This window comes from Pan troglodytes, chromosome 14 (genome assembly GCF_028858775.2).
Source record: "Pan troglodytes isolate AG18354 chromosome 14, NHGRI_mPanTro3-v2.0_pri, whole genome shotgun sequence".
NCBI classification, from domain to species: Eukaryota; Metazoa; Chordata; class Mammalia; order Primates; family Hominidae; genus Pan; species Pan troglodytes.
In genome coordinates, this window is record NC_072412.2 from 44,184,366 (window position 1) to 44,210,106 (window position 25,741).

The 25,741-nt window shown below is 43.6% G+C and overlaps 1 protein-coding gene and 1 non-coding gene across 2 annotated transcripts in view; one reads left to right on the top strand and one right to left on the bottom strand.

The window, feature by feature from the left end:
• Positions 1 to 6,503: 6,503 nt before the first annotated feature.
• Positions 6,504 to 25,741, top strand: part of GTF2F2 (general transcription factor IIF subunit 2) — a 163,475-nt gene continuing 144,237 nt past the window's right edge. The window contains exons 1-2 of the mRNA XM_001154142.7: positions 6,504 to 6,777; positions 22,779 to 22,852. Of these exons, the coding sequence (XP_001154142.1) occupies positions 6,712 to 6,777; positions 22,779 to 22,852 (140 nt within the window). The 5' untranslated portion in view covers positions 6,504 to 6,711. The remainder of the gene's footprint in view (positions 6,778 to 22,778; positions 22,853 to 25,741) is intronic.
• Positions 23,912 to 24,013, bottom strand: LOC112205321 (U6 spliceosomal RNA). Its single transcript, XR_002939216.1, has one exon. It is a non-coding gene; the product is annotated as a U6 spliceosomal RNA (small nuclear RNA).

The window sequence follows — 25,741 nt, forward strand, 5'->3', positions numbered from 1 at the left end:
CACAGCAATACCTAATGAGCAATTAAAGTGACTTACTGAGAGTGAAGGCTTCTTGCAGGTCACAGCAGCCATATGTCACATCAGACATAAGGCACTGAACAGAAGCAATTCAACGGAATCATGTCATCCATCAGGCAAAATACATGCAGAGTCTTGTCTGATCTCCCAGAAGGAGCAATGCTGTGTGTGTATGTTTTGTTTTGTTTTCTTGTTCTGAGTTATCACTTGGTAGATGGTCCTGTTCCTATTTTGCTATACAGCAAAGAATTACAAAGCCTTGTCAATTCTGCCTCCTAAAACTATCTCTGATATTTTCAAATTGATCCACTTCCTTTCATCTTCACTACCACTTCCCTAATCAAAACCACTATCCTTTTCCATTTGGATTAGTAAAATAGTGTCTCAACTAGTCTCTTGGTTTTCATTCTGGTCTCCTCCAATCCATTTTTTCCACAGCAACTACAGGGATCTTTTGGAAATGTAAATATTATTTTATATTCAAGCTTAAATTGGCTGGGTGCGGTGGCTCATGCCTGTAATTCCAGCACTTTGGGAGGCCGAGGCGGGCGGATCACGAGGTCAGGAGATCGAGACCATCCTGGCTAACATGGTGAAACCCCGTCTCTACTAAAAATACAAAAAATTAGCCGGGCCTGGTGGTGGGTGCCCTGTAGTCCCAGCTACTCGGGAGGTTGAGGCAGGAGAATGGCGTGAACCCGGGAGGGAGAGCTTGCGGTGAGCCAAGATAGCACCACTGCACTCTGACCTGGGCGAAAGAGCGAGACTCCACCTCAAAAAAAAAAAAAAAAAAAAAGCTTAAATTAACCTTCCAGTTGGCCAGGCATGGTGGCTCATGCCTGTAATCCCAGCACTTTGGGAGGCTGAGGCGGGTGGATCACAAGGTCAAAAGTTCGAGACCAGCCCGACCAACATGGTAAAACCCTGTCTCTACTGAAAATACAAAAAATTAGCTGGGTGTGGTGGCGTGTACCGGTAATCCCAGCTACTTAGGAGGCTGAGGCAGGAGAATCGCTTGAACCTGGGAGGCGGAGGTTGCAGTTAGCCAAGATCGCGCCACTGCACTCCAGCCTGGGCGACAGTGAGACTCCGTTTCAAAAAAAAAAAAAATTCTCCTTCCAGTTTACATTTGCTTTGTACAAGGTCTCCAAGGCCTTGCATGGTCTAGCCACTCTCTCCCTCTTCAGCCAATGGCACTGCCACAGTTTCACTATATCCTGCCCACTGGCATCCTCTCTCTCCCACAGATACCAACATACCAGGGGCTTCCCTCCTCATGGTTTGCAGATGCTACTTCCTTTTCCTAAAATACTGCTGAAGAAATAAATAATATTAAACATAAAGGCAATAAACACTTAATACTCATCACTTCCTAATTATTTTTCTGTATTTTATTATTATTCGTGCTCTTAAATTATATTTAATATATCTACCTAGTGAAAATACTATACAATGTATTACAATACTATACAGTTTATTTATTTATTTATTGAAACTTAGTCTCGCTCTGTCACCCAGGCTGGGGTGCAGTGGCATGATCTTGGCTCACTGCAGCCTCCACCTTCTGGGTTCAAGTGATTCTTGTGCCTCAGCCTCCTGAGTAGCTGGTATTACAGGGGTGTACTATCACTCCCAGTTAATTTTTGTATTTTTAGTAGAGACAGGGTTTCTCCATTTTGGCAAGGCTGGTCTCAAACTCCTGGACTCAAGTGATCCACCCGCCTTGGTCTCCCAAAGTGCTGGGGTTACAGGCGTGAGCCACTGCACCTGGCCTATAGAGTTTATATACTATACAATGTACAGTGCCTCTCTTCCAAATTTGCCTTCAGTGATCTCTTCTTGGCAGCTTGAAATCAGCTATTGCAGAAGTACTTGCACCATGGAAATTGGCAAACACTACAAATCAGGGCTTTCCTGGGAGTAGGGGAGTTTAGGGAGCCCAGCTGTTAAACACTTGCCAGTATACTGCTGCCTATAATAAAACTTTTGTGTTTCCTTTCAATTATTTATATAATTGCAATATATATAACTGCAATATAATTAATGCAGTTACAAAATAATTTCCACATCATAATGCTAAATTCTTTTAATATGTTTTCTCGTTTAGTCACATAATAACTCTACAAAGTGAGTATAGTAATTCCATTATATAAGCAAGGAAACAGGTGCAGAGAGATTAACATAATTAGGCTGGTACGCAGCAGAGGTATCACTTGGAAATATGTTTGACTGGCCAGGCACAGTGGCTCACACCTGTAATCCCAGCACTTTGGGAGGCAGAGGTGGGCAGATCACCTGAGGTCAGGAGTTTGAGACCAGCCTGGCCAACATGGTAAAATTCCATCCCTACTAAAAATACAAGTTAGCCGGGCATGGTGGTGCATGCCTGTAGTTCCAGCTATTTCAGAGGCTGAGGCATGAGAATTGCTGGAACCTGGGAGGTGGAGGTTGCAATAAGCCAAGATAGTGCCACTACACTCCAGCCAGGGTGATAGAGCAAGACTCTGTCTCAAAAAAAAAAAAAAAAATAGTAAAAAGCTTGACTCCAAAGCTCATGCTCTCTCTCTATACTAAACAATATGGAAACTATTTTAGGAAGTATTTATTTTTGTTTGTGTGTAACTGGGGAAACAAGGGATCTCCCAGGAATTTGGGCATTCTATGAAGGAGGGAACTGTTAGGGTTAAAGGGAAAGGCAGGGAGAATTCAGAGACGTTTTATAGCCTTGGTGTCATAACGAAGCAAAATTATCTACCTACTACATCACTAATGTCAGGGAAATTGAATGAATTACCACAATGCTGTATTCATTTGTAATTTTTGAATGACAATGTTTATGTTAGTAACCAATAGGTAATGAGTCTGGTCTATTAAGAAAGACCTGGTGGTAGCATTTTTTGCCTATATGAACTCTCCTGGAGGTAATACTTTTTCTTGCTAGAATGTTTCTGAGTAAGTGTGAAGAAAGAAAATCTCTGGCCTGAAGAGATCAGGCCTGTGTATGATAGACAAGGACAAAATCTGAAAGTGAACTCAGCTTTCTGTTAAAGTCATTCTAATTCCCTCAACTCACTTGTAACATCTCGCCTAATGGCTTTGCTGCTTATTCTCTAATAGCTACCTGATAGAACTGTGGTGTTCTGAATTAACAAGGCATGAGGGAATTCTAGCTGTAAGGCTTTCTGGTAAACTTTTTCATGTGTCTCAGACTTTGGAAACTGGCCCAGTTCTAATGAACTATATTGATTAGAAAAATATCGATTAGAATTCTAGCGATTAGAACTCTATCATTTAGAACAATGATTCTCAGATTTTGGTGTGCCTAAGAAACACTCTGGGAGCTTGCTAAAAGTGTCCATTTCTAGACTCACATCCAGAAAGTCTAATTTTGTTTGCCTGGATTGGGGCTCAGGTGTCTTCATTTTAAAACACATTTCCCCCAGGTAATTCTAATGCAACTTGTACAGGAACGAGAGGCTGAGAACACTCATCTAGACTGAAGCATGTTTTGTGGTGGGTGTGGTGTTAGGGGTTTTTCTTGCTGCAGCTAGTCTGGAAGACACACAAAAAAACGTAGTTCTGCCTATTAAGCAGGTTGGGGCTGGGCATGGTAGCTCATGCCTGTAATCCCAGCATTTTGGGAGGCTGAGGTGGGTGGATTGCTTGAGCCCAGGAGTTCAAGAGCAGCCTGGGCAACATGGTGAAACCCCGTCTCTACAAAAAATACAAAAATTAGCTGGGTGTGATGGTGTGCACCTGTAGTTCCAGCTACTTGGAAGGCTGAGGTGGGAGGATAGCTTGAGCCCGAAAGGTCAAGCTGTAGTGAGCTGTGATCATGTCATTGCACATTCCAGCCTGGGTGATAGAGCAAGACTCCGCCTAAAAACAAAAACAAAGCAGCAAAGAAGGTTGGGTGGCCTTGAGGTCTGACCTAGAATCTAAGCCCTAGATAAAGATGGAGGTTCAAGTTGGCCTAAGCACTACCAGACTTTTTGGAAAAATTGCAGCCAGCAATGAGTTCTTGGGCCCTCCTTCCTAGAATTGCATTTGCGCCTTAAAAATTTTGGTAACAACTTGACTAGTTAATCATCTGAGGGAGTAAAAAATTTTGGTGTTACCTTCTCTGGGGCGCTGACTTCTGCATCCTATGCTCTGTGAGCCCCATCCTGGGATATGGTCTCAGCTCTTGGATGTTGATATGTTTAATGACATATAGGGCTATATTGAGGAAAAATAATACCTACTCTGGCAAATTGTTATAAGGATTAAATGGGATAATACAGAAAATAACTAGCTGAGGATCTGGCATATAATGAGTCCTTAGGAAGGTGAGGGATCTGCCTGTAGTATCTATCCACCTTAAGGGTCTCCACAGTAAATCTGTGAATTTGGTTCACAGGGGCCATGCCCTCCTTTTCTATCAGGGTTCTGTAAACATCCCTCTTCAAGCTAGAAGGGGTTTGAAAAGGACAGACAGGAGAAGCTTGCTCTTTGTTCAACAGCGTACGAGGAAGAGGTGCTCAATACGTTGTTTTTTTCTTTCTTCTATATATCATTTTTAAATCTCCACTTTTCCGTTCTTCGCTAGCCCTTTCATCAGCCATTTTTTTGTCTCTCAATCTCTCTGTACACACACATACACACATACCCACACCACATACACATTTTAAGGCCTCCCATGACCCAGAGACCAAAGCCAGGGTTCCAATCTTTAAAGTCCATTCCTGGGGTGCTCTAGACTTTACTTCTCTTCTCCCATGGTCTCATATTTCAATTTATTCCTTCTCCTTGATTAAAGTTTAGAGCAGTTCCCTTAATCTGCTTACTCTTTATATGTTTTAAAAAGGCCCTTTTCCAAGTTGTTGCACAAGAAGAAACCTTCATTTTCTGCTTAAAAAAATTTTTTTTTGTTTTTCTTTTTTTTTTAGAGATAGGGTTCTTCCTATGTTGACCAGGCTGGTCTCGAACTCCTAGCCTCAAGTGATCTTCCCATCTCGGTCTCCCAAAGTGTTGGGATTACAGGTGTGAGCCACTGCGCCTGGCCAAAAAAATTTTGTTTTTAGTATTTATTTTTTAGAGACAGGACCTTGCTCTGTCACCCAGGCTGGAGTGCATGGCACGATCATGACTTACTGTAGCCTTGAACTCCTGGGCACACACAATCCTCCCACCTCAGTCTCCCAAAGTTAGGGTTACACGGTTGAGCCACTGAGCCTAGCCTGAAACTTTCATCTTCAACACACTCCTGGTCTCTCCCATCTTTCCTATTAGTTTTCCTAGCTAACCGCAGAGTTCTGACAGCTTTTCCTGGCCCTATGCTGAACACACATAAAATTTCCTCAATTTTGTGCAAGGCTCTGATGTGTGATTCAATAAATTACTTGCCATTCTTAACAATACCTTACTGTTTGTTTCTCTTCAGCGAATGTTCTTTCACCCAAAGCCTACTGAAACCTGACAATGTGTTAAACACTGTGCTAGACATTGTGGATATAAAATGAATAAAGCACTATTTTTAATTTGTCAATTATACCTCAATAAAGCTCTTTCCGCCTAGGAGGAGTTCATTGTCTGGAAAGCAAAGGCAGATATGTAAACATACATATTATAGTGCAGAGTGCTAAGTATCACACTGTGATGTGAAGAAAAACTAATTTCTTCTGGGGAAGTTGATAAAAGATCTCATAGGAAGTGACATTTTCATTGGTCTTGAACCATAAGTAGGAGTTTGCCAACCAGAGGACAGGGGTGAGAGTGAGGGCAGGGGTGAAATAGGGCTTCCAAGGGAAGGGAATCCAGTGTGCAGAGGCTCTGAAATGACCGACGAAGATTCTGACGTGTTCAGGGAAGTCTGCTGGGTTTGGTGTGGTTTGGTGCATGGCGGAGTGATGGTGGGAGGTGCAAAGAGATGAAATTGAGAGGGCCCAGTTGAAGCAGGAGGATTGAACTTTATTCTAGAGGCAATAAGAGAAAGAGAAAACTGTTTAAGCAGGGGAGGAAACGATCAGGTTTGTCTCTTACTTGTTCGTTTCGTTACAGACCTCCGGGTTTTGGAAACTGAGGTGCTCCGCTTGCTTAATCAGAACAGCTCGGGTAGCCTCTGAGCTGAAACACGGCTTTTTTTTTTCCAGGTCTAGAAACGGCATGTTTTCAATATACCCAAGGCTACTAAGTTTGATCCCAGTGCCCATTTGTGCTAATGACGTTGGCCAGGGACGCCAATTTACTACCCTGACCCTGTTCTTCAAATATTGTCTCTCTCTCTTTGGCTAGGGTTGGACATGTTCTGACACCTTTCGTCTCTTTGAACCCCATTTTTCCGTTCTGATAATCTTTTTCTTCAGTTATGCTGACCATGTCTTTAAAAACATTGCTAACGTTTTAGCTCATCCCACCCTACGTTTTAATCCCTCAGATGCAGACAACGCAGACAGCCACGCCCACTCAAGAAATTTCCGAAACAGAAAGTTTGTCTGCAACAGCGCGCCGTACTGACGTAGCAGTGCGCAGGCGCAGTCCCGGCTCCTGGCGGCGTGTTCCTCTTTTCTTCGGTTCCCAGTGTTCTGGCAGGTAAGGAACGCCGGCTCTTCGCCTCTCAGCGCGGCTTGTCCTTTGTTCCGGACGCCCGCTCCTCAGCCCTGCGGCTCCTGGGGTCGCTGCTGCATCCCGCACGCCTCCACCGGCTGCAGACCCATGGCCGAGCGCGGGGAACTCGACTTGACCGGCGCCAAACAGAACACAGGAGTGTGGCTAGTCAAGGTAATGTTCGCGAGTCTCCCACTTGCGCTTCTCCTAACACAAGTATAGTTTAAGTAACTTGAGCCTATCCCGCTCCGTGCGCCTCTTAAAGTTCTTTTACGGCTATCTCGTTAGAGCTTCACACATTTTGAGAGGCAGGAGTCGTTGTATCTGTTTGCAGACGAGGAATTAGTTTAGGGACGCAAAGTGTCTTTCAGCCAGTTACTACTCTGAATCTGCCTGGACTAGATTTCTTTCTCACGGCTTTCCTGGAATCTTGTCTTGGTGTCCCCAGATTTGGACGGTGCATTTTATCCCAGACTGAAGAATTCCTTGTATCTTCCCTTGGTGAAACTGGTTTTAGCCATGAGTCTGCGTGAGGTAGTTGAATGTCTACTTTCTGTACAGTTTTCTCGGCCAGAAAGTAGGACTGGTCCCTGCCTACTCTTAAAAGTGTTCTCTTAGGTTGATGGTCCTTAATGAAGCTCTCAAAAGAGGCGAGAGAGCCCCAAACTCACAGAAGGAGAGGTCACTGGACTGGAGTATTCTTTTAGAGCACATTTGGGTCTCGTGAAACTGGCCGTCAATAAACGTTTTATGTGAAGACAGCAATTTTGGTTAGCTCACAGTAAGCACTATTTGTGCTTTATTGTTTCATATTGGGGAGTGTTTTCTCCTAGGGGAGTTTCATAATACTTAAGCATATTCAAAATGTGATCCTGAAAGTCGTTGAAACTTAAAATGTAAGGACTTTTGGTTTCTTAATGCTTTAACTGTTTTATCACATGGCTGAGTTCTCGTCAATTAAATCTAAGAGGTCTTTCTTGTCGGCCTTCCTAAAACAGCCCCCTTATGATCATTTGCTAACACGACAGATGTGTATTACATTCTTCAAAGCACTTTTCACAGTGTAGAGTGATTTTGTGTTCATATGTTCAAAGTTGGTTACCTCTGTCTTTCCAACACACAAAATCACATTCCATGAGAACAGGATCTTTGCCTGTCATAACCAGAATAGTGTTTGGCGCATGGTAATTACTCAACAAATAGATGATGAATAAATGCATGATCTCTCATTCTTCAGCCCTAGGGCCTTAGTCTGTGGCACTCATTTGACTTATTTCCAAACTCAGTGTGACTTAAAAGGATGGATTAAATAGGCATTTCTCTCTCCAGCAGCATGTTACTTAGGGGAGAGTCACTAAGGAGGAGATTGCCCTTACGGACTGAAGGAAAAAGCTTGAAAAAATGGTGTGACTTGAGATGGTGCCATTGTCCTAGGAGCATGGTAAATGCTCAATGTTTGTCTTACAGGATTTGGATGGGTGGACACAGTGTATACCATGGGGAATGGAACAGAAATGCAAGACTCAAAATATATAATCAGCATGGCGTGTTGTGGAAAACAGAGAGAACCTAGAGCAGAAGATCTGTGTAGATGAAGATTGGGACCATATACTCAGATTGTCATATCATGAAACGGAGATATTCTAACTTTAGTTTACAAGGAAGTAACGAACTTTTTGGAGGATTTGAGTGAGGTAGAGATGCCAGATATTTATTCAGGAAAAAAAAAATGGCAGTGTGCAGTACGAATTAGAGGGGAGGGTAACCAGAGTCACAATTAGAAAATTATCACAGGATCGGGCTGGGCATGGTGGCTCACGCCTGTAATCTCAGCACTTTGGGAGGCCGAGGTGGGTGGATCATGAGGTCAAGAGTTCGAGACCAGCCTGGCCAATATGGTGAAACCCCATCTCTACTAAAAATACAAAAATTAGCCAGTCATGGTGGTGTGTGCCTGTAGTCCCAGCTACTTGGGAGGCTGAGGCGAAGAATCACTTGAAACCGGGAGACGGAGGTTGCAGTGAGCCGAGATTGCTCCGTTGCACTCCAGCCTGGGCAACAGAGCAAAAATTCCTTCTCAAAAAAATAAATAAATTTTTTTAAAAGTGTAATTTGTTGCTTAGAAAGTGTATCTTCATTCTCGTCTAATCAGAATTTGAATTGAAGTACATATTGATTTCAAGTTTTTTCTCCTTACATTAATTTTCCTATTAAAAATAATACCTTGAGTTCTGATCTTTGTTGCTAAATAATGTTTCTTCCTAGGATATCTCAGGGTTTATAGATCATCTTGTACATATTTAATTCCATCACTAGACAGGTATAGAACTGTGTAAATACAGTAAGAACTATACATACCAGATCTCTGAGAGTTTTGAGCGGGAAAAAAATTAGTGCTTCATCAGAACTGGGAAGACATCATAAAGAAGGTGACGTTTAAGAAAAGCCTATTTGGAGGTTGCAGTGAGTCAAGATTGTGCCACTGCATGCACTCCTGCCTGGGCGACAGAGTGACACCCTGTCTCAAAAAAAAAAAAAATGGATGTGAGTGTGATCTGTCTGGGACATCTGTCACCCCATTGATCACTAGGGTTGATTTGGCTAATCTGGCTGGCTAGGCGGGTATCTCCTTCCTCCCACACTGCTCCATGTATGTCCCTCCCGAAGCTGCACGCTTGACCAAAGAGGATGACCATCCGGATAGAGGAGGACTGGTCTTCGGTCAAGGGTATATGTATGGTTGTACTCCCCTGCTAGAACCTCCAAAGAAGCTTTCAAGAAGAGCTTATGGCAGGCCGGGTGCAGTGGCTGATGTCTGTAATCCCAGCACTTTGGGAGGACAAGGTGGGCGAATTGCTTGAGCCCAGGAATTTGAGACCAGCCTGGGCAATATAGCAAAACCCTTTATCTACAAAAACTATAAAAAGTTAGCTGGGCGTGGTGGTGTATGCTTGTAGTCCCAGCTACTTGAGAGGCTGAGGTGGGAGGATCACTTGAGCCTAGGAGGTTGAGGCTGCAGTGAGCTGAGATCACACCCCTTGTACTCCAGGCTGGGCTACAGAGTGAAACCCTATCTAAAAAGAAAAAAAAAAAAAAACAACCAAAACCTACGGGCAGGACTGGGGATAAATAGTGTGTTTAGGGAAAAACAAATATAGTAGTAGATTGTTTACCAAAATAACAAAATATCCAGGACCTGTACTGTTCTGGCCTAATGAAGTGCTATTTCTGGAATTTTGGATTTTTTTTTTTTTTTTTTTGGCTGAGCACAGGGGACTTTATTGATGGCACATGACAAGGCAGGGCTCCCCAGGCCCCTCCCTCTTCAGGGGGTCTGCATGGAAGCTGTGAGGAGGGGAGAGTCTTAGTGTGGTTGGGGACTGAGTATGGCAGGGACTCCCCAGCATTGAGGGTCTCTCTCTTCCTCTTGTTCTGTCGCTGGGGCTGGTGGTCCAGGGGTCTTACTCCTTAGAGGCCATGTGGGCCATGAGGTCCCCCACCCTGTTGCTGTAGCCAAATTCATTGTCTTACCAGGAAATGAACTTGACAAAGTGGTCGTTGAGGGCAATGCCAGCCCCAGCATCTAAGGTGGCGCGATCTCGGCTCACTGCAAGCTCCACCTCGTGGGTTCAAGCGATTCTCCTGCCTCAGCCTCCTGAGTAGCTGGGACTATAGGTGCCTGCTACCACACCCGGCTAATTTTTTGTATTTTTAGTAGAGACGGGGTTTCACCGTGTTAGCTAGGATGGTCTCGATCTCCTGACCTCGTGATCCACCCGCCTCTGCCTCCCAAAGTACTGGGATTACAGGCGTGAGCCACTGCACCCGGCCTCCCCACTGGCCTTTTTAAAAAATTATTTTTGCGGCCAGGCATGGTGGCTCATGCCTGTAATCGCAGCACTTTGGGAGGCCGAGGCGGGTGGATCACCTGAGGTTGGGAGTTGGAGACCAGCCTGACCACCATGCCCAGCTAATTTTTGTATTTTTAGTAGAGATGGGGTTTATTTTTGTTTGTTTGTTTGTTTTTGTTTTTGAGATGGAGTCTCACCCGGTCACCCAGGCTGGTGTGCAATGGCACAATCTCAGCGCACTGTAACCTTTGCCTCCTGGGTTCAAGCTATTCTCCTGCCTCAGCCTCCCGAATAGCTGGGATTACAGGTGTGTGCCACCACACCCACCTAATTTTTTGTATCTTTAGTAGAGATGGGGTTTCACCATGTTGGCCAGGATGGTCTTGAACAGCTGACCTCGTGATCTGCCTGCCTTGGCCTCCCAAAGTGCTGGGATTACAGGCATGAGCCACTGTGCCCAGCCAAGACAGGGTTTCACCATGTTGGCCAAGGTGGTCTTGAACTCCTGATTTCAAGTGATCCACCCACCTTGGCCTCCCAAAGTGCTGGGATTATAGGTGTGAGCCACCCTTCCCGGCTAGCTTTCATTTTTTCACAGACAGGCAGGCGCTTGGACATTGGTGGCCAAAGAGAAAGTTATATACAAGGGAGAGATGAAACTGGAATGGGTGATACCCTAAAGCCTTGCAGATAGTAGGAGAAAAAGGAACTTAACATTTCTTGTGTAGCGAGTATTTTGCAAAGCAAACCTGTAAAGTAGGTACTAATTATCTGTATTTTTCAGATGATAAAATTTAAGGTTAGGGAGGTTAATTATCTTGCCTAAGCATGGAAATAGTGATTCAAATTTGTTAGGCTAAAAGCTTTGCCATAGAAATTTTTTTTCCCCTTTGCGTCTCCCTGTTTTTTTTTTGTTTTTGTTTTTGTTTTTTTGAGACGGAGTGTCGCTCTTTTGCCAGGCTGGAGTGCAGTGGCGCAATCTTGGCTCACTGCAACCTCCACCTTCCAGGTTCAAGCGATTCTCCTGCCTCAGCCTCCCGAGTAGCTGGGGCTACAGGCGCGGGCCACCACACCCAGCTAATTTTTGTATTTTTAGTAGAGACGGGGTTTCACTGTGTTGGCCAGGATGGTCTCAATCTCTTGACCTCGTTCGTGATCTGCCCGTCTCGGCCTTCCAAAGTACTGGGATTACCGGTGTGAGCCACTGTGCCCAGCCCCCTTTGTGTCTCTTTAATGGGTTATCTCCCTAGAGATTCAGAGGTGAGGTGGGGACTTCATTTTTATGTCTTTGGTCTTGTCAGTTCTGTATCTTGAAGTTCAAGGAAACATGGGAATAAATGCTGCATGTCATAGATTGGGTTCCCTGAGCAGCTGATTTTGAGATGGAGACAGGGATTTATTAGCGAGTACTCTTGGGATCAGCACGTATGGAAGGAAAAGGATTTAAGCAAGATTGGGTAGAGCATGTAAGGCAGTCTCGGTGAAAAGCCAGGATGATTCCACAGGGAGCCCTCCAGAGCTGTCCTCCTGTCCCAGCCAGTCAGTGGATATGGTTTGCCCCAGTAAGTGGGCATGACCTTGAGCAAGGGGTCTTTCTTTAGTGGAGGCAATTTCAAAGAGGCCTAATAGCTGAGGGCTGTCTGCTGGCCACACTCTCAGCAGCTGTGGGAATAATGCCCTCAGTGCTGAAGGGGGAATCTGGGTGTCACATCATGATGTCCACTTCAGTGCTTTTAATTTTCTGGGAGAAACAGGGCTTTAGAGGCTAGCAGTTGGGGAACTAGATATTTGATGAAGCAAAGTTGGCAAAGAAGCACCTTGGCTTCAAAGGGAAGAACGATTTTTTTTTTTTTTTGAGATGGAGTTTCGTTCTGTTGCCCAGTCTGGAGTGCAGTGGTGTGATCTTGGCTCACTGCAAGCTCCGCCTCCCGGCTTCAAGCGATTCTCCTGCCTCAGCCTCCTGAGTAGCTGGGATTACAGGCGTGCACCACCACTCCTGGCTAATTTTTGTATTTTTAGTAGAGACGGGGTTTCACCACGTTAGCCAGGATGGTCTCAAACTCCTGACCTCGTGATCCCCCTGCCTTGGCCTCCCAAAGTGCTGGGATTACAGGCGTAAGCCACTGTGCCCAGCGACAAGAACCACTTTCTTATGCTGCCCAGTTTGAGTGAATGGGTGGGCAGATTGATTCATCCCACAAGCTTTCAGTGATTGCTAGGCTCTAAGTATGTTACAGTGAACAAAACGGACATGGTATGTACTGTGTAAACTACGACTTATAGCCCAGTATAGGAGACAGACATCAGTCAAATATTGGTCTTAACGAAAACAATTATTTTCAGAGAAGGACACTGAAGCAAGGAATATTGTTTCTGTGCATGTGAATAGCAAGGGACTTGTCCTGGTCTAGGAAGTCAAGGGAGGTTTCCTTGACGAAATAATGCTGTAGTGAGTTATTTTCTGTCACTTTCTCTGGTATTGGGAAATCTAAGCAACCATACCCTGTTGTACTTATTACCTTGTCTCCATCTGATTTTCAGTAATGAGTGAGATAGTGGAAATAACACAGATACCTCGTAAGTGATATGTTGATAATGGTGTTTTGGAGCCTTGAAACCATATATACTGTCATTTTTTTCTTCCTCTCCCTCCCTCTTTTCAGACTTAATAGGCCGGGACTTCTGGGAAGCCAATTTCTGTAAGTTCGTGGTGTAGAGAGTTATATATAATTAATGTGCTATTATTATTATTTTTTATTGCAAAGGTATAGTATTTTAGGAACCTTTGAATTAAATAAGCTGGTGGGCTTACCTGGGAATCTACAATTTTATTATAATAATGAAGACAGTGCAATATGAGCTGCAAACTTGTTTTTGTCCATTAACTTATGGAGCACAATCTGCTTTTTTTTTTTTGGTCTTTCTTTTTGAGACAGGGTCTCACTCTGTCTCCCAGGCTGGAATGAAGTGCTGTGAATTCGGCTCACTGCAACCTCTGCCTCCTGGGCTGCAGTGATCCTCCTGCCTCAGCCTCCTGAGTAGCTGGGACTATAGGCATGTGTCACCACGCCCAACTAATTTTTTTTTTTTTTTTTTTTTTGTAGAGACAGGGTTTCACCATGTTGCCCAGGCTGATCTCAAATTCCTGGACTCAAGCAATCTACCCACGTTGGCCTTCCAAAGTGCTAGAGTGTTGGGATTATGGCATGAGCCACCACCCCTGGCTTTGTTTTTTTTTTGGAGACGGAATCTTGCTCTTGTCGCCCAGGCTGGGCGTGCAGTAGCACGATCTTGGCTCACTACAACCTCTGCCTCCTGGGTTCAAGTGATTCTCCTGTCTCAGTCTCCCGAGTAGCTGGGATTACAGGCGCCCGCCACCACGCCCAGCTAATTTTTGTATTTTTGGTAGAGACGGGGTTTCGCCATGTTGGCCAGGCTGGACTCGAACTCCTGACCTTGTGATCTGCCTGCCTCAGCCTCCCAAAGTGCTAGGATTACAGGCATGAGCCACTGTGCCTGGCACCCCTGGCCTTTTTTTTTTTTTTTTTTTCTTTCTTTTTTTCTGAGACGGGTCTTGCTCTGTCACCCAGGCCGGAGTGCAGTGGCGCGATCTCGACTCACTGCAAGCTCCGCCTCCCGGATTCACGCCATTCTTCTGCCTCAGCCTCCCGAGTAGCTGAGACTACAGGTGCCCGCCACCATGCCCGGCTAATTTTTTGTATTTTTAGTAGAGATGGGGTTTCACCATGTTAGCTAGGATGGTCTTGATCTCCTGACCTCGTGATCCGTCTGCCTCAGCCTTCCAAAGTGCTGGGATTACAGGTGTGAGCCACTGTGCCCGGCCTCCCCCCTGGCCTTTTTAAAAAATTATTTTTGCGGCCGGGCACAGTGGCTCACGCCTGTAATTGCAGCACTTTGGGAGGCCGAGGCAGGCGGATCACGAGGTCAGGAGTTCGAGACCAGCCTGACCAATATGGTGAAACCGCATCTCTACTAAAAATACAAAAATTAGCTAGGCGTGGTGGCGGGCGTCTATAATCCCAACTACTCGGGAGGCTGAGGCAGGAGAATCGCTTGCACCTGGGGGGTGGAGGTTGCAGTGAGTCAAGATCGTGCCATTGCACTCCAGCCTGGGTGACACAGTGAGACTCCGTCTCAAAAAAATAAAATTTATTTTATTTTATTTTATTTTTTGAGAAAGAGTCTCGCTCTGTCACCCAGGCTGGAGTGCAGTGGCATGTGATCATGACTCACTGTAGCCTCCAACTCCTGGGCTCAAACGATCCTTCTGCCTCAACCTCCCAAGTACCTTGGATCACAAGTGTGCACTAATATGCCTAGATAATTTTTAAATTTTTTGTAGAGATGGGGGTCCCTGTAAGTTGCCCAGGGTGGTCTCGAACTCCTGGCTCAAGTGATCCTTCCTCTTCAGCCTCCCAAAGTGCTGAGATTATAGGTGTGAGCCACCATGCCCGACACAATGTTTTTAAGTTGGCAATTGCTTGTATTAGGTATAATTTGTAGTACTGAATTTGATTCTTAAATTTGCCTTAATGTATGTTATATAGTTACTTTCCCTTGAAGTGCTTTCTTGTTTGAAGGCCTAAATTGTAGTCTCCAGTAGTTTGATCACAGAAAATCCTGATCTGGTTAATATGTTGAAGAAGTATGATCTCATTTAAGAGTTCCAAAGCTTCCAAACATTCTTGTGTTCTCTTTAAGAGCATTTCAGGGTATAGCAGTTAGGGCAAAGTAGTAGGTTAGAAAATGTCCTACTCTACTATTTGCATTTTGTCCTCTTCCTATTTATTTATGACAGAGTCTTACACTGTCACCCAGGCTGGAGTGCAGTGGCACGATCATGGTTCGCTGCAGCCTCGACCTCCCTGGGCTTAAGTGATCCTCCCACCTCAGCCTCTCGAGTAGCTGGGACCACAGGCACACACCACCATGCCTGGCTAATTTTTGTATTTTTTGTAGAGTTGGGGTTTTGCAATGTTGCCCAGGCTGGTCTCGAACTCCTGTGCTCAAATGATCCACCCACCTCAGCCTCCCAAAGTGCTGGGATTACAGGCGTGAGCCACCATGCCCAGCCCTTCCCCCTTATTTTAAGGTGGATCTCTGAACTGAGACTTCCCTCTGAGAATGAAATGAAGTGTAGTAAATTATATATCCTAGGTATATTCCAGTATTGACCATCATTGCCGTTACATTAGTGTTTCTTCAATATCCAGTCATTAAAATGATAACTATTCTTCTATTCTGGATGCTAGAGATATGACAGTAAACAAAATTACAATATCTGCCTGTTCAGATACGTTCTAATTAGATTACGTTCTAATAAGGAGGGAGAATAGACGATAAACAAATACATTTAAAGCAGATGATAAGTGCTCTGAAGAAAAATAAAACAAGGTCAAGGATCTATAAAGTAACTGGTGATGCTATTTTAAATAGGGCAGGAAGGGACCTCACTGATAAGATGGTCTTTAAGCAGAGACGTAAAGAATTTATGGGCTTGCCCTTGCAGATACCCATGGGAAGAGTGTTCGGACAGAAATAACAGCAAATGCGTCTTTAGATGGGACGTCACCGCAAATGTTCACAGGTCTGTGTGGTTTGAGTAAGGTGAGAGGGAGAGTAGGAGTTGAAGATATGGGATAGGATCATCCAGGGAACTGGGTCACCTAAGACATTATAGGAGTTTTCTTCTGAGTGAGATGGGAAGCTAGTAGCCATGGAGAGGCAGCATGGCATGGTGACTAAAATCGTGGACTATGGAGTCGACTGCTTAGGTTAGAATCCTAGTTTCACCGCTAGTGATTGTGAGACTTTGGGCAAATAATAGCTTTTTGGTGCTTCAGTTTCTGCAGTTGCAAAATCGAATGATGATAGGGCTGTTATAAGGATTAAATGGAGTAATATTTGTAAAGTGTTTAGAAAAGTGTCTGGTAAACATAGTAAGCACTATGTAGATGTCTGTTAAATAAATGGAAATGTTTTGAGCAGAACAGTATCATCTGACTTAGGTTTTAAGATGACCATTCTGGCTGCTTTATTGAGAATAAACTGTACATGGGCAAAAGTGGAAGCAAGGAAATCAGGAGGCTGTTAAAACAATAATTATTCAAGAGATGATGGTGGCTTGGGCTAGGGTAGTAACTCGAGTTGGTGAGAAAAGTCTGGAGTTGGATATAATCTGAAGATGTTGACAGGATGTATCAGTTGATTGGATTTGGGGTATAAGAAAAAAATATTCAGGATGACTCCAAGGTTTCAGCCTGAGTGCTTGGAAGAATGGAGTTGCCTTTTATTAAGATACGGAAAATTGCAGCAGGAGCAAGGTTTATGAGGGAGAAATTAGTTCTAGTATGGAGATTTTAAGTTCGAAATGCTTACTGAATATTAAGATGGAGAGTTTGAGTAGGCAGTTGGATATATAAATTGAGACTTCAGGGGAGAACCTGAGCTTGTTGTAAGTTTCAGAGTTGTCATACAGATGGTATTTAAAGCCACGAGACTGGATGAAGTTACTTAAGATTGAGAGTATACAGGGCCGGGCGCGGTGGCCTATGCCTGTAATCCCAGCACTTTGGGAGGCTGAGGTGGGCGGATCACCTGAGGTCAGGAGTTTGAGACCAGCCTGACCAACATGGAGAAACCCCGTCTCTGCTAAAAATACAAAATTAGCTGAGGCAGGAGAATCGCTTGAACCCGGAAGGCAGAGGTTGTGGTGAGCCGAGATCGCTCCATTGCACTCCAGCCTGGGCAACAAGAGTGAAACTCAGTCTCAGAAAAAAAAAAAAAAAGAGTATAGAGAGAAGAGGGGGGATCCAAGGACTGAATCCAGTGCCCACTGAAGTTAAGGGGCCAGAAAGATGAGAATCTAGATGTGGAGACCAAAAAGGAGAGTCCAGAGAAGTAGAGGGAGAAATCGAGAGAGTGTGATTACTCAGATGCCAAGTGAATAAAGTATTTGAAGGAAAAGGAAATAATTAGTTCTCAGATATTGTTGATAAGTATGAGAGATGGGGACTAAACATTGACTTGGTAATTTGGAGATCCTAATAACCCTGTGATCAGTTTCAGTGGAGTGGTAGGGAGGAGAGGCTGTCTAGAGTAAGTTCAAAACAAAGTGGCAGAGGAGTAAGTGTAGACAGCTGACATAGAGAACTCTCTCAAGGAGTTTTGCCATAAAGAGAGGCAGAGGACCAGGCACGGTGGCTCATGCCTGTAATCCCAGCACCTTGGGAGTCTGAGGTGGGATGATCCCATGAGTCCAGAAGTTTGAGACCAGGCTGGGCAATGTGGTGAGACTTCATCTCCACAAAAAATACAAAACTTAGCTGGGCATGGTGGTGCACACCTGTAGTTCAGCTACTTGGGAGGCTGAGGTGGGAGTATCGTTGGAGCCCAGGAAGTGGAGGTTGCAGTGAGCCAAAATTGTAAATCCACCCTGGGTGACAGAATGAGACCCTGTCTCAAAAAAAAAAAAAAAAAAAAGAGAGAGAGAAAGAAAAGGTAGAGAAATCAGACACTGGGTGGGAAGGATTATTAAGTCTGCCCTTTCCAAGGTGCATGCTCTTGAGCAAATTTATAAGCCTCCCTGTGCCTTAGTTTCCTCATCTGTAAAATGAAGACACTAATAGGATTGTGTGAGAAGTAGATGATTAATACATTTACAGCATTTAGAAGAGTGCTTGTTGCTTAATGTATTAATTATCTATTGGTATATAACCTATTACCATGGACTTAGTAGTTTAAAACAACATGCATTTATTATTTCACAGCTTCTGTGGGCTGGGACTCCTGGCATGGCTTAGTTGGCTCCTTTGCTTCAAAGTCTCTCACCGGCGATAGTCAAGGTATCAGCCAGGGTTGGATTCTCATCTGAAGTTTTGACTGGGGAAATATTGTTTCCAAGCTTACGTGGTTGGTAGAATTCAGTTCCTCCAGGGTTGTTGGACTTAAGAGTCCAAGTTCCTAGCTGACTCTTGGCTAAAGCTTGTCATTAGTGTTTTTTTTTTGTTTTTTGGTTAGTTTTGTTTTTGCCACATCGGCCTCTTCAATATGGCAGATTTCTAAATCAGAGTGTGCACACTGAGAAAGCAATGAGAGAAGACAGAAGTTATAATCTTATGTAACCTAATTACAGAAGCGAAGTCCCATTACTTTTGCCCTGAGTCACAGATACTAAGGGTGTACTTGAAGGAAAGATGTCCTTGGTTACATAACAGGGAAAGAAATTCAGTGCACAAGTGGAGGGATTGGCCATAGTTTATCCATTGTTTAAGGAGGGTAAAGCAAGTAAAAGTATCCAATTGTGGCTAGGTGGTAGATGTAGAAGTTTAGATTTGATGGTTTGCTTTTTCTCGGTGGAAGAGGAAGTCAGGTCAGCACAGAGGGAGGAGGAAGGAAGAGGTGTTCTAGGTTCGAGAAGTGAAAAGAGAACATTTGAATAATCAGGAGTGAGGGACCGAATTGACTAGGGAGATGTAGTTAAGTTGCCAGGTGTCACTAAGGGCTCACTTGATGTTTGTAGCCATGTATTTAATGTGAGACCAGCTAGCATGATCGAGAGCTTTCCTTCAGCTGCTCAGGTGCAAGTGTGGCAGAGAAGAGGAATAACACAATAAAATAAAACCACAGATAAATTATAAATTAATAAAGAGAAGTAGAGATTGGCTTTAATCAGGATTAAGGTTTTGCCACGCTAGTATGACAGAGGAAGATGGGGCAAGGGAATGATTATAATGATGGACCATGGAATCTAGTTTCATTAAAGAGAGAAATGAGGACATAGCAGATGGGGGACAGTGAGAAGATGTTAATTAGAGTCAGCAAATTGAGGGTTAGAAGAATTGTTGGGAGTCAAAGTGAGGTGGGAAATTAAAGAAAGAAAAATAAAATTAAAAAGAGAAATAAGCTTTCCTATATTAGGCTGACTTGTCCCAGAGGCAGCAACGGGCACAGCCCAGACCCAGGGAAAGTCTTGATAATGCTATCTATCTAAGAAGCCAGGACACAAAGGAATGTGCTCTGGAGACTCTCCCAGCACTCCCTCAACATAGGGAGAAGAAAAACAAATTTTCATTTGTTTTATGGTATGAGTTTATAAATTCCATTCTCTGTAACTGGTGACTTCAAGTATTCTGTTTTATCTAAGTAGTGGAGTGGTCATAAACCGTCTGAGCAGGCCACCTGGGTGCCATAGTGAAGGCCGTGGAATAAGCCATGCTAGGCACTAGGCAAACCTAGGTAATGGACATCTGGGCTGCATGGCAATGGTCATGTGTAATCCTGAGTTATGAACCTGTTACAATTTGATTAACTGTCTTTGTCCTGCCTCTGTATCCTTGCATTCGTGCCACTGTAAGCCTGCTTCAAGCTAGCCCACCCCTTTTTAAAGTGTGTATAAAAGTCAAGTGCTGTCTTTGTTCTGGGCCCAGTCTTTGGATGTTAAGTCCGCTGGGTCTGAGTGCACTCATTAAAGATATCCTCCTGTATACACCCCATGGTCTCTCTCTGGTCCTCCTGATTCCGCCACAAAAGTACTAAGGAGAGAGCTAGGAATTTAGGAGATGGTGCTTAGGATGGTTGCTGGAAATACAGATTATGAAGGGGATACTGTTGTTGAGAATGAGAAGTTCATAGGATATCCAGCAGATAATGTTGTGGACATTTGCTTCTTTAACCAGTATCCATTTACTTTGACATTGTTGCAGAATCTTGATTGTGCTTGTGGAAACCACTGTTTCCCCTTTTCAATCTGTGTGATTTTAATGGTATTGACTACCCTTCCGCAAAGATGTCATTGACTCAGGCTGGCCAGTGAAGTATCTCATCTCTGGGCACAGTGATAGGTCCAAGAAAGGGCACACACCCTTGTCAGCTTCATGAAAGACAAATTTTCGCTAGGGACTTCTGGGAAGAAGACTTATGCTCTTCGGGAGCTGCCTCTGCCATCTTGCTGCCTGAGGTGGGGGTCTGCCAAATAACTGAGTTAACATGGGGGAGGGATAGATAAGAAATAGTGAAAGAGTCCTGAGGGCATCATTTGAGCCCTTAATGAAGCCACCTTAAAGCTACCTCTGGAATTTTTTGTTATTTGGCACATGAAATCCTCTTTAAGTGGGTTTTCTGTCACCTGTAATTAAAGGAGACCGAATGGGTAGATACAGTCATCGTAAGGAGTTTGCCAAATCCTCTAAGCTTGTTTGGATGAATGGAGTACAGTGTAGTGGAAGTTTTGTTGAGATATGGAATCTTCAAAATCCTCTTTCCCTTAGATCTATTACATACTCTTCTTTAGCATGTATACCCTTGTGAGAGGTAGTATGGTCTAGTGAAGAGAGCAGAAGACCAGTCTGGAGTTGAGTCTTGAATCTGATCCTGGCTTCTTGAGTTATTTCAACCCTCTGAACCTCAGTTTTCTCATCTGTAGGATGAGGAGAATGTGATTTTGCAGGGCGATTGGGAGGATGAAACAGGATAATGGATGTTTAGCATGGTACCTGACTGGACTCTAGTATATTGTCTAACTTTTTTTTTTTTTTTTTTTTGACACAAGAGTCTCTCTCTGTCACCCAGGCTGGAGTGCAGTGGTGTAGTCTCAGCTCACTGCAACCTCCACCTCCTGGGTTCAAGCAATTCTCGTGCCTTAGTCTTCCAAGTAGCTGGGACCACAGGCATGTGCCACTGCGCCCAGCTAATTTTTGTATTTTTAGTAGAGACAGGATTCCGCCATGATGGCCAGGCTGGTCTAGAACTCCTGACCTCAAGTGATCTGCCCGCCTTGGCCTCCCAAAGTGCTGGGATTATAGGAGCAAGCCACCACACCCCATGAACCCATAGTATTTAGTAGTTGTTCAGTAACTTTATTTATTTTTTCGAGACGGAGTATTGCTCTGGCGCAATCTTGGCTCACTGCAACCTCTGCCTCCCAGGTTCAAGCAAGTCTCCTGCCTCAGCCTCCTGAGTAGCTGGGATTACAGGCACGCACGACCATGCCCGGCTAATTTTTGTATTCTTAGTAGAGGTGGGGTTTCACCATGTTGGTCAGGCTGGTCTTGAACTCCTGACCTCGTGATCTGCCCGCCTCGGCCTTCCAAAGTGCTGGGATTACAGGCGTTAGCCACCGCGCCCAGCCCTGTTCAGTAACTTTTAATGTGAAGAGTGCATACATAATTGAACAAATACCACCAGGGGCTTCTTTTCACCCTTCTATTCCTGAATTTTTGCTGTACCAAGGTACTGCAATTTATTTGACTAGTGGTCAAGTCGTGTTTTTTTGCACATGAAGTACTGCTAGGTAGAATTTCTTTCCTTCTCAGCTTTGGCAGCTAGACTGTCACTCCAAATTTGTCATGAAAAAATAATGACACTTGACACTTACTGAGTAATTGCTTTGTGTAAGGTATTATGCTTTATACTGGGTGTATCTCATTTACTCCTAATAATAGGATAACTTTCAAGGTATGCCCTGATTCCAGAGTCCAAATTACTTTTTAGAAGAAATGAGATAAGGTATATAGTAGGGATTCAGCATATATCATCCACTTTTCCTTTTTGGGAATTAAAGTCCTTCTTATTGCATGTATCCAGTTACAACACAATATAGTGTATTGGTTAAGAACACAGACCCTGGAGGCAGAATGCCTGGGTTCAAATCCTGTCTCCATCTTTACTAATTGTATAACCTTGAGTAAATTGTGTAGTCCCTGAGTGCCTCAAATTCATCATCTGTAAAATGGGGGTAATAGTACCTGTTCCATAGAGATGTGAGGATTAAATGTGTCAATCTATATAAAGTGCTTACAACAGTGTCAGGAAGGCAGGATTATATAAATGTTAGCTATGCTGTTTAATAATCCTTTTATATTAGCAGCCTCTTCTTCACAGTAGTCAAAGTTACAATTTTCTACATAATAAAACTTGACTTTTGAAATAATCTTAAGCCCAGTGGTGTTTCTAAATAATGCTGTTACTATAGTGAGTGCTGTTCTCTTCTGAGAAGCCTTTTCTGATAGCCTTTCTCTTCTGTGACCTTTAATTGGACTTATTTGGGAAGATAAGTTGGTGCTTTATTATTGTTAGGTTATTTGACCTATGTTAGTTTTGTGTTGCCACCTCGATTAAGTTCTTTGAGAGCTAAAATCATTTTTTACGTGTCTTAGTATTTTATATAGTGTAAAACATACAGTGATAACTTGATAATGATCCCTTATTAGAGGCAGAAAATAAAAATAGAAGCAATATATCATTTTATGTTTGAAAAGATGTTAGCATCTAAAATAGACTTATTAGTGTTTTACTTTGTTTTAGGTTCCTAAATATTTGTCACAGCAATGGGCTAAAGCCTCTGGAAGAGGTGAAGTTGGGAAACTGCGGATTGCCAAGTAAGTTATTTACATATTCTTGACATTTTAAAAAGCTATTTTTGAAATTTTTATAAGTGCTTTTAAAAGTGATTATAATTTCTGATCAGAGTTTACTTGGAAAATGACAAGTAATGAGCATGTCAAGGCTTGTCAGGAGATGGTTAGGTGCCCTGTAAGGAAACATCCTTGCACATACACACATATCCCCACACCCACACTCCTAGTGACTGGTGGTATAAATATAATATCAAGTTTATTGGTTTACCTTAATGGCGGTGAAGCAGCAGATTATGTAGTTCTTTCACCCCTCCATCCTGTCTGCCTCCTTGAGCAGGTTTGCTTAGGCTGGGTATAACTGGATGCACCAAGGAAAGTACTTGCAGCAGGACTTTGCCACTGTACCACTGGGCCTACTTATAGGGGCTTTGGAAGTGGGTGGGGAGTATCTAGAAAACAGTGTAACAATATAGTTTTCTGGTTGAGGAAATGGCCTTGTTAGAAAGGAAAGCCTCTAAAGCTCAGCTAGTGTCAGCTGGAGGCCTTGTGTTCCATTCTTTCTATCCATTCATTCTTAACCAACTCCATTCAGATTCGTATGTCCATGATTCCATTGAAACAGCTCTTGTCTGTTACTGGTATCTTCCTCTTTATCAATTAGCTTTTGCTTCATAACAAACCATCCCAAAACTTAGTGGCTTAGAACAAAAGCCATTTTATTTGCTGATAATTCTATGGATCAATTCTGGTTGGGGCTGGCCTGGGCGGCCTTCCTGGCAAGGATGTCCTCACTTGTATGTGGTGGTTGAGTTGACATCAGCAGGGGCAACAGCTATTTATTTCATCTCTAGCAAGCTCATTCACATGATGGTGAAAGAGTTCTAGTAGGAAAAGAGGAAGCCCCAGTGCACAAGCACTTTGAAAGCCTGTGCTTGTGTCACATTTGCTAAAGTCCTTTTGACCAAAGCAGCTCACATGGCCAAGCCCAGATTCAGTTATGGGAAAACAGACTCCACCTTTTGATGGAAGCTGCTGCAAAAAAAACTTGTGTTCCTTATTTATTTATTTATTTATTTATTTCAAAATATGGAATACTTCCGAATTCGCATGTCATCCTTGTGCAGGGGCCATGCTCATCCTCTCTGTATTGTTCCAATTTTAGTATATGCTGCTGAGGCGAGCACATGTTCCTTTTCATAATCGGCCACGTCCACATTCCTAAATCCAAGAGTCAACTAGCAGCTCTCTTACTTGAACTTCGGTGGAATTTGACATAGTTGATCACTTTTTTCCTGAGACTTTTTTTTTCCCACTTTACTCTAGGACACATCTCTTCTCCTCTCCCCTCATTGGCTGTTCCTTCTTAGTTTCTTGCTGAGCCCCTTCTCATCTTCTGTCTCTAAATGTTATGTGACCCCAGGACTCAGTCCTTAGTTCTTTCCTTTTCTCTCTTTTCACTTCCTGGGTGTTCTCATTTGGTCTCATGGCTTTAAGTACCAGGTGGTATTTAAATATACAGTTCAGGATGCTTCTGCCCTCCGTGGAGGCACCATGCTCAGGAAGGTCCTTATTTTCTTTGTGTTCCATGCCCTGGCTGTGACTTTCTCCACACTACTCCCAGAATCAACCACTGACCTACTAGAATTGACCGCTGATCTAGAGTTAACCACAGACCAAGATTTAACCATTAACCTAGACTTGACCACGGACCTAGAGCCAACCACAGAACACGCAGGCTCTGGAATTCTTTACTGATGTGGAGTCAGCCAACTCTAGCTTTGTGGAAGAAGCTGCTGAGGCCACAGCTGATTATAATCCATTTCAGAGAACTTGTGAGTGACGATTATGATGTGAGTGAAGATCAGTATTATTATTATTTTTCGAGACAATGTCTCACTCTGTTGCCCTTGCTGGAGTGCAGTGGCGTGATCTCAGCTCACTGTATCCTCTGCCTCCCGGGTTCAAGCGATTCTCCTGCCTCAGCTTCCTGAGTAGCTGGGCTTATAGATGTGCGCCAGCATACCTGACTAATTTTTGTATTTTTAGTAGAGACGGGGTTTCGCCATGTTGGCCAAGCTGGTCTTGAACTCCTGACCTCAAGTGAGCCACCTGCTTTGGCCTCCTAAAGTGCTGGGATTACAGGCGGTAGCCACTGTGCCCGGCCGCGAGTGAAGATTATTATGAATGCTGTTTATTCCAAAGAGCCCATCATTAGAGTGACAGACAAGCTTAGCAGAGTCACAGGAAGCAATGAGTCCATCTCAGCGCATGTTTAAATAAAGCAAATTTTTAGTTAGCTGTGACTGTGACTCTGTTATCCACTACTTTCTAAGAAGATTCTGAGCTTTAAGACAAGCCTGTTACTCCACTATAGGAGATTGCATAATGGTAGAAAACTAGTGAAATGTAGGATGTACCCAGCTGAGGAGAAACAGCAAGACATTGATCCTGGGTTGGGTTATGTGAATTGTGCATGGATGGGGCAGGGGCATTTCTTAGCTGTGTCTCATTTAATATGGGCTCAATAAATGTTCATTTCAGCTGAAAATAAGTAAAAATCAAAAAATGTATTTACACACCTCTCTCTCTGTCCACGCTCGTAATTCTGACTGTGTTGTTGATGTTTGGACTGTGTCCTCGGATGTCCTCGGATGTTTCAGAAGCATCTCAAACTTAATAATTGCTATTCTTCTGTTTTTTCTCTCTGGAACACTCTTCCTTTAGATAATCCCCATGCCTTACTCCCACATTTCTTTTCGGTCTCTGTTCACAATTTCAGCTCATTGAGGTATTTTCTGGCCACCATATGTAAAATAGCACCCTGCAGGCTCTATCTCCCTTACCCTCTTATTATTCACTGTTCTTTTGTGTTGTTATTTATTCTTCTACTATACCCATCTGACATACTGT